This window comes from Musa acuminata, chromosome BXJ3-3 (assembly GCF_036884655.1).
Source record: "Musa acuminata AAA Group cultivar baxijiao chromosome BXJ3-3, Cavendish_Baxijiao_AAA, whole genome shotgun sequence".
NCBI classification, from domain to species: domain Eukaryota; kingdom Viridiplantae; phylum Streptophyta; class Magnoliopsida; order Zingiberales; family Musaceae; genus Musa; species Musa acuminata.
In genome coordinates, this window is record NC_088351.1 from 28,849,822 (window position 1) to 28,859,247 (window position 9,426).

Consider the following 9,426-nt stretch of genomic DNA (forward strand, 5'->3'; position numbering starts at 1 on the left):
AACTTCTTGGAATCAATATCACCTGCCATGTCTACATTTGTGTAACCTTCTAACATAGGTTCATCACTGCTAAAACATAAACACAACCTGGAAGTACCTCTTAGATATCTTAATATCGATTTCACTACTGCCCAATGTTCCTTTCCATGATTAGAGAGAAATCGACTGATAACTCCAACTACTTGAGCTATATCTAACCCAGTATAAACTATAGTATACAACAAACTGCCTACTACAGATGAGTAAGGAACTCTAGACTTTTTTTCTTTTTTTTCCCTACTTGTAGGATATTGTTTCAAACTAAACTTGAAATGACCTACAAGTGGAGAACCAACTGCTTTGGCTTTACTCATATTGAATCTTTCAAGAACCTTTTCAATGTAAGTCTCCTGAGATAGTCAAATCTTCATTTTCTTCCTATCACGAAGAATATTCATGCCAAGTATTTGTTTCACCAATCCAAATTCTTTCATGGCAAAAGACTTACTTAGTTCTTTTTAAGTTTTTCAATTTTACCAGCATCATAGCCAATAATTAGCATATCATCAACATATAACGGGAGAATAATGAAATCATCTTAAAATTTAATCATAAACACACAATGATCAAATGTGGTTCTATCATACCCTTAACTCATCATAAAGGAATCAAACTTCTTGTACCACTTTCTAGGTGTCTGTTTAAGTCCATATAAGTTTTTCCTAAGCTTATACACTAGATTTTCTTTTCTCTTGACTTTGAAACATTCTGGTTGCTCTATGTAAATTTCTTCTTCTAAGTCACCATAAAGAAATATTATTTTCACATCAAGTTGCTCAACTTCTAAATTCAAGTGGACAGCCAAACCAAGAACAACTCGGATAGAAGATATTTTCACAATTGGAGAAAATATTTCTTCAAAGTTAATATTTTCACTAAATCCTTTCACAACTAGTCGTGTCTTATATCTTTATTGTGAGTTATTATTTTCAGTCTTCAATTTATAAACCCATTTATTTTTAAGAATTTTCTTCTCTTTAGGTAATTTTACCAAGTCATATGTGTGGTTCTCAAGCAAGTCATATCCTATTTCTTCTTGCATGGCTTTAACCCACTCATTCTTATACTCGTATAGAATAGCTTCTTGGTAAGTTTCTGGCTCTCCCCCGTCAGTAAGCTTAACATATTCATATGGAGGATATCTGGTAGATGGTTATCGCTCTCTTATGGATCTTCTCAATAGAATCTCAACTGGTGGTGGAGGTACTTGTTCAGTTGGTTCCACATCATCAATTGTAGGAGTCTCATCACTGACATTCTCACCATGATCTTCTTGTTTATCTCCCCCATGATTATTAAGAACTACAGGTGAAGGAATTAGACCTAAACTCCAAGGAATATAAATAGAGGTTTTTGGCTTCTCAACATTATCATCATCATCAAACAATTGGTCTTCAAGAAATACAACATCTCGGCTTCTAATAATCTTCTTATTCGTTGGATCCCATAATCTATATCCAAACTCTTCATGATCATATCCTAAGAAGATATATGCTTTTGCCTTATTATCAAGCTTGGACCTCTTATCTTTAGGAATATAAATAAATGCTTTACACCCAAAAACTCTCAAGTGATTATAAGATATATCTTTTCCTTTCTATACTCTCTCTAGAATATCACCTTTCAGAGGAACTGATAGAGAAAGATTTATCAAGTCAACTACAGTTCTCATAGCCTCCCCCCAAAATGACTTAGGTAACTTGGCATGGGAAAACATACACCTAAATTTTTCTTCAATTATTCTGTTCATCCTTTCTATCACACCGTTCTACTGAAGAGTTTTAGAAACTGTTTTATCAAGCCTGATACTATGGAACCTGTAATAATTCTTAAAAGGACCTTTGTACTCGCCACCATTATCTGATCAAACACACATTAGCTTTCTACCAGTTTCTCTTTCAACACTGACATGAAACTCCTTGAAAACATCAAGTATCTGGTCTTTAGATTTCAAAGCAAAAACTCACACTTTTCTAGAATGGTCATCAATAAAAGTAACAAAATAAAGAGCATCTCCAAGAGTTCTAGTTTGCATAGTATAAACATCAGTATGAACTAAATCAATAACATCTGATTTTCTAGATAATGTATATGTATGAAAGGCAACTCTATGTGTTTTTGCAACTAAGCAATGATTACAAGATTTAAAAAATGTACCTTGCAACTCTGGTAAGAATTGCTTTCTAACAAGAGTTTGAAGTCTCTTCTCGTTGATATGACCAAGCTCTTATGCCAAAGATCTATATTTTCACCCTTCTGAATTGCATTAATCTCTTCTTTGTATAGCTTAGCTTCCATGCTATAAAAAGAGTTAAACTTTTTTCCTCATGTCACAATTAGAGAACCTTTAGTGAGTTTCCATTTGCTTTCATCAAAATAATGTGCAAAGTCCTCATCATCAAGTCTGCCTATAGATATCAAGTTAAGACGAATATCTAGAATATGTCTTATATCTTTGAGTATCAATTTGTTCCCAATACTGGTCTCCAAGCAAATATCTCAAATACCCACAATCTTAGATGTACCATTGTTTCTTATTCTAACATTACCAAAATCACTAGCAGTGTAAGATCTGAAAAAATTATCATAAAAAGTAACATGAAATGAAGCACCAAAGTCAATTACTCAGTTATTGTCCTGAGCTGCAAGACTGATACAACCGTCATTACAAACAATAATGATATCACCTTCAGCAGCAACTATATTGGTCTCTTTTTCATTTTTCTTCCTTTCATTATGTTCTTGCTTCCAAAATATATACTCTTTCTTCATATGACCTAGTTTGTTACAGTGGAAACATTTAATATCTCTTCTAGACTTCGATCTTCCTCTATAACCATATAGATTTCTGCTTTGACTTCTTCCACGTCTTTTTTGTTTTTCAGTAACAAATACACTAGAAGAAGATTCACAATGTTCTTTCCTTCTGGCATCTTCATTTAGCAAACTATTTTTAACCATATCTATAGTTAGAGTCTCCTCTGACGTGGAGTTACAAATTATCATCACATATGTTTCCTAACTTTCTGGTAAAGAGCTGAGAAGTAGTAATCATTGTATCTCATCATCTATATTCATTTTCATAGCAACAAGCTTGTTTGCAAGACTCTGAAATTAGCTTATGTGCTCAACAATATTACCACTATCTTTATATTTCAAATTTACAAGTCTTCTAAGGAGAGAAATTCTATTTCCTATTGTCTTTTTCGCAAAGAGGTTTTCTAACCTTTGCCAAACAACATCAACTCTTGTTTCATCATAAATATGCTCATGCAAATTTATATTCATCCATCTTCTAATATAGGCAATAGTTTTTCTATGTTAAACTTCTCATTCTTCATCGTCCATAGTAGAAGGTTTATCTTTAACCTTGATAGTCTTATACAAATCTTTACAATAGAGCAAATCTTCCATCATACGCTTCCAAGTGGAATAATTTGATGAGTTCAATTTAATCATACTATCTGACTGATCCATTTCAATCACACAAGAAAAACTAGCACCAAATAACCTGGCTGCTTTGATACCACTTATTGAGAAAAAACATGTTAAAGCGGAATAATTCTTTTCCCTCTTTGTGTATCAAAATGAGTTCCTCATCAAAATACCAAATTGATATCAAAATGTAAATATTAACCAGAGCAGCATAAACAGTAAAGCAATAAATGAATCACATAGTGAGACCAAATTTTTAACGTGAAAAACTCAATGCGGGAAAAACCACGGGACCGTAGTCCACCTCAAACTTCCACTATCAATAGTAATGATAACAGGTTTAGAATAAATCTTCTCTAAAATAACCAGAGGATCACAATAACATCAAGGCCATACATCTTGGCTCAAGAATAACATATCTTCATCACATAGATGGATCTTATCATGAGAGAATTTTAGGTCTCATAAAATAGATATAGTAGGAAAGTACCTTAGAGGGTAAACTGTATATCAACACTGTTAGGATTGTAGAGCTTGCTACAAGGATTCTCTACATAAAATTTGGGCCAAAACTAACAACGTTTGGCTACTGATCATTAAGCAGAAAACTCAAAGTCCTAATTTTTCTTCTCTTCTTTCTCTCTCTCTCTCTCTCTCTATCTCTCTCTCTCTGCCTTTTCTCTCACCGTGCACTGCCACAGTTTGTTGTGCGCTCTCGTTCATTTTTTTTTCTCTCACGTTCGCTACCCTCAAAAACTTCGCTGCACACACCGTGCAGGTCTCTTTTTAATTACTAATTTGGACTCAAAAGACCCAATTATCCAATTATTCAAGCCCACATAGGGCTAGATCCAACGGTTTGCAATAGGGGGCTTTGCAACATCTTCTTTATGGATCCATTGCTCAACGTGAGTCCCTCAAGAATGAGCAAAAGAGGAGCCCACCTTCGCATGGCCTACAACCCGTCTTACTCCTCTCATAACCCACCTCGACAGCTAGTAGAAGAAGAGGGGTACGTCAATGATAGACCAAAGTTAACATCGATCACAACCCTTGCTTGTGATCCTTATTGAGCCAAGGAGGTCGGGATGCTTAACCCCCTCCTTCGCCCGAGGTCTGACGGTTGAAAAACTCGACCAAGTTGGGTAAAGACATGCCCCCTCCACCCGAGATGGGTTCCTCAACAATGAGAGTGGCAGGTCGATGAAGGACCTGCTAGTTATAGGTGCCCTACAAGTCAATCACGTGAGTGATGGCACGTGTGACATGATATATACTCTTTTTTCTTATTATTTATTGATATTTTTTCTCACTTTATGTTGTCTATTATATGTATAGTAATGTCCATAGATTTGTACAATAAGATTGGATCATGATGAGAACATAATAATAAGACTGATTTATCTTTAAACGTAAACCCTAAATAATCTCAATCATATATTACTCGAAAGGGACATCGAGATAATCGAATAGATTAGTGTGTTGGAAACTCATTCATATGATGGAGGTGGTTAGTTTTATAGTTACTCATGTGTGGACACTAGGGATATAGTACAAGTACTAATTGGAGAATGAGTTCACTGATCGATCCGCTCATGAAATGCTAGATGATTGATGATATCTCATTGTTAGACCATGATTTCATCGTCCCAGTGGTGTATCTGGTCATTATAATTGAGATACTAATGATGTTCTATATGAGTACTCCGCTATTTGATACCGAACTTATATGACTGATAGTTCCAAATCTAGCATAGTCGATCATCGAGAGTGATAGTCAACCTTACGATGGTCATTTGAGTATCGATAGAGGATTATCCACTCTCGATATCATGAGAAAATATTTTATATGTTCTTATTAAGGCAAATCCCTAGCTAGGGTCATTCGGATTAAGAAAGAAAGAGTTTTCTTGGAGAATCCGATTAGAGCGAGACTCGAGCAAATTCCATATGAGCCTGAAAGCACCATGGCTGGTATACGATCTTTGAGATATTAGATGGATGAAAAACTATAGATATACAATAATTAAAGATAGACAAGTCCAATGGATTGGATTCTCTTATATCGTTTGGGGACTACGACATAGTAGTCTAATACGTCTGTAGTCGATGAGTCGAGTGAATCATTATGGAGATAATAATTCATTAAGATAGAATGAGTTCTGACATGTATGACTCATAGTTAACTCGATATTGGGCCTAGAGGGTCACACACATATGGTAAGTATTACAACGATTAGAAGTTTGGATATGAGATATCCACTAGAGCTCATATCTTATTGGATATTGTGGATAAAATCCAATAAGAGTCATTGAGAGATTATTGGGTAGAGATCCACTAATCCAAGAGGCTTTAGTAGTTGGATAGAGATCCAGTACCTAATAGCACATGATCCATTATGATTAAATTGACAAGGGGCCTTTATAAATAGAAGGGAATCAAAGAGTCATAGGCTAGACCCTTTTGAGCTGCCACATCTTAGACTCCTCTCTCCCTCTCCTCCTTAGCCAATAGCCCTAATCTGGGGCATGTGGATAGTAATAAGAGACAGCTCCTTCTTGATCGCATGGTGCGTGTGGAAAGAAAGACTTTCTAGCAATTTGATAAGCGTCTTGATAGCTCCTACCATGTGGATCACCGTTAGAGATAAGGACAATTGACATCCTTCATCTTCTCCCATAGATCTATAAGATTTCAAGGATATACGATCTCCCTAGGTAACACATCTTTCATATACACGTAGTTTTCGGTTTTACGATTTTTGTGCACCAATCTTCATACGATGATAAAACTTTTTCTACAAGAAATCTATGATTTTATTTTCTATTCTTTTATTGTGCATACGATGCTATCCCAAATTTTCTAACATGACTGTCTTGTTAGCAATGCTCGCACTCATTATCTGTGATCCTCACAGAGCCAAGTAGGTTAGAAAACTTAACCCCCTCCTCCGCCCGAGGTATAGAAGTTAAGAAGCTGATACCTATTATTGTCGATATCCACACTCAAATGAGGGTCGGATTCACAATGATAATGATTAACCTACCATCGATGAGGGCCCATCAATAAGAAGCGACCATTTACTGAGGGACTAAGGTCATCAATTCAAGATGGGGGTCAAGCGCCCCCGACTTTATTGGAGTCACTTAATGTGTGGAGTCGAAGAACCAAACGAAGAGACATAAGTTTAACATGTCAAATGAACTAGATGTTGCACTTCAGATCACTCTCGCGAGAGCCCCAAAGCACACCTTGGGAGGAGACAAATGATACAAAGTACATCATCAAATAATCTTCATATGACACATGATCGTCACCCTCCACCCATCTGCCCATGTGGGCTAGGGTCCAAGGTAGGCGGTTATTAGTTGCCCTCTTGTCACCCACGTGGATAAGACACCAAAGAGATGTTATTAAAGGCAATTAGAGACCGTCTCCTCATAAAATATTTCATAGAATATTTTGCCCTTTTATGAGCAGCTATAAAAGCTCCTCTTGAACACAATGAAGAGGGGGGTTATCTTTTTTGACAACTTGCGTATACACTTAGATGCCTCAAGTTAGGGAGTTAGAAGAATTAAGTCAAGAAACCTCTTCCAACATTCATCTTTGTACAGGTGATATCTCAGGAGCTCGACGTTTCTACTTCAAAAGCACTTTAGATAACCATACGCATATAGGTCTGAACCATGTCAGACCAACATGTCAACAACATCTTCTCTCAACACATGACATAATTAAGAATATTCATTTAATTTACTATGGATTAAGAATTTTCAAACACAAGAATAATTTATTATAGATTAAGAATTTTCAAATTGATCGCACGCAAGGAAATACCTGCGTATATTATCATACAAAATAATTATAAGAATTGCATTCAGGTAAGCAAAAGGAACAGAGAAAAAAAAATCTATAATATGATAAAATTCCCTTCAGTAAATCAGCTTGTAGTCCTTTGTTTTATTCATAAAAGAAACCATAAAATTACAAATAATAAAATCTAAAATTCGAAAAAACCGAACAAGAATAATTTCTAAGGCTTATCAAGCTAAATGTCAATTCAATATCATGTTTATTTTAGATTTCTTGGCAAAAATAAAATAAAAAATTAGTAAGATGAGAAGGAGAATTCCAAAGTCCATTAAATATATTATTTATCGGCTAATGAATAATTTGGATCCTATATATATACATATACGTACATATTAGACTGATATTTTCGAAACTAACCCCGCCCTAAATTGGGCCTTATATATAATTTGGGCCCAACTTGAAAGGTACATCAGAACGATCATCTCCTCTTGATTCAGAATCTATGCGGTGTTGTATACATACATCAACAAAATCTAATCTCATCATTGTGCGTGCTGCATCAGTACCGGTGCACTTCGGCAAAATGCTCGCGCACGGATATTGACGCGACCGCGACGCGGTGCTTCTCTCATGCGCGTTGGTCTCATCGCACCGAGCATCATGAGGTGGTTCACATCGGAGCTTTTAGATTAGCGTTCTCGTATGACATGTTTTAGATGAATGGCTGCTAACGAACGGAAGATTCCCGACTCCGTGGAGAAAAGTACACGTCGCGAGGAGTAAGTAGCTAAGGGCTATATCCGTCTTTTTATTCCAGGAGGCCCTCCCTATTACAAAAGAACCACTCCCACACTAATCGACGGGTGGTCATGCAATGGCAACGTCGTCATTTAGACCAAGTCTCAGGTCTATTTCTTTCAGATTTTTTCTTAAGGCCTTCGAGAGGAGAGGAGAGGAGAGGAGAAGAGGGGATCGATGAGGAGAGCGGCGACTCCGCGGGCACTCGGGAACGGACCGATGGACCGCTTCCCGGCTGCAAGGCTGGCGAAGGGCGGGCGGTGCCTTAGGATCCCGGCCAGGTCGCTCCCCATCGCCGGCGAGTTCGTGGCTCTTGGGCTGACGCCCTTCGCGTCCAGGTGCGACGTCAAGCGCGCGTACAAGCGCCTCGCGTTGAAGGCAAGCAATCTGCATCCTTTTTCTTTCTGGATTACATTTACTCCTTAGCGCTGATATATGTTTCTCTGTGGAAACAATCGTGGAGCAGCAGTTCCAAAGTCAAAGTGCATAAACGTTGACTTTTCTATGTTAGAACATGATGGATAGTTTCATATCCAATTCTTATCGAAAAGGAACTGTCTATATTAGATTGAAGCTTTGGTTTGTGACCATTTCCTGTTGGTTGACTCGGCAACTCTTTTGCCAACGTGCGCAGTATCATCCGGACGTGGTGAGAGGGGACAACGGGGGCGGAGAGAAGGACGAGACGTTTAGGGAGATCAAGTCGGCTTACGAGGTAAGTGACGGAGGCGATAGACGTTTGGTGTCTCTTCCTGCATGTGTCTGACGAGTGCTCGTGTAAGGTGGACAGAGCCTCATGGCCAAGTTTGAGGAAGAGAGCAACTCGGACGTGGTGGATGGCTATGGTGACGAGTGGGATGAGTGGGACGAATGGATGGGATTTGAAGGAGGGTTTCCTGTGGTGTGCAATCCTTCGTAACTCTTGTTTTGAAGCTGCTGCTGCTGCTGTTGCTGCCATCATCTTAGTGATGCAATTTACAGATGATCGAGTTCATGTTAGGCATTTGCAGAATAGTGTAATGTTTTGGATTCTGGTTTGTGATGGAGTTATCTTTGTCTGACATAGTCAATCGGGTCAAACCATCCCGTTTATATGTGATATATCTATTGATAATAAAACAAAGTTTTATCGTTTTACGATTGATAAATATCTTACAATTTTTTTATTGAGAGAAAAAATATTTTTGATGTTCTTAATTTTTTTTCTATATTTAAAGGGAGTGAAAGAAAATAATATAATTTTTTTAAAAATTATATGAGAGGATCTATAAAAAAATTATATTTAAGTAGAGTTAACTCAGTGTTTGTAATTGATCTTGAAAATTTTAATTTTTCTC

The 9,426-nt window shown here is 37.1% G+C and overlaps 1 protein-coding gene across 2 annotated transcripts; it reads left to right on the forward strand.

The window, feature by feature from the left end:
- Nucleotides 1-8,236: 8,236 nt before the first annotated feature.
- LOC135632327 (chaperone protein dnaJ 8, chloroplastic-like) lies at nucleotides 8,237-9,226 on the forward strand. 2 transcript variants are annotated; one of them, XM_065140803.1, is made up of 3 exons: nucleotides 8,237-8,467; nucleotides 8,724-8,804; nucleotides 8,872-9,226. In XM_065140803.1, the coding sequence occupies exons 1-3, from the start codon at nucleotides 8,267-8,269 to the stop codon at nucleotides 9,148-9,150; spliced, it is 561 nt and encodes a 186-aa protein (XP_064996875.1). In that variant the 5' UTR covers nucleotides 8,237-8,266; the 3' UTR covers nucleotides 9,151-9,226. The 2 variants fall into 2 exon arrangements, with proteins under 2 accessions (XP_064996875.1, XP_064996876.1); XM_065140804.1 differs by having other exon boundaries at nucleotides 8,880-9,226.
- The last annotated feature ends 200 nt before the right edge of the window (nucleotides 9,227-9,426 follow it).

Excerpts from the sequence above, each read along its gene's own strand:
- LOC135632327 (XM_065140803.1), top strand. The coding sequence starts at position 8,267 with ATGAGGAGAGCGGCGACTCCGCGGGCACTCGGGAACGGACCGATGGAC. Across the intron at positions 8,468-8,723 it reads ACAAGCGCCTCGCGTTGAAG|TATCATCCGGACGTGGTGAG; the intron begins GCAAGCAATCTG and ends CAACGTGCGCAG. Across the intron at positions 8,805-8,871 it reads AGATCAAGTCGGCTTACGAG|GTGGACAGAGCCTCATGGCC; the intron begins GTAAGTGACGGA and ends TGCTCGTGTAAG.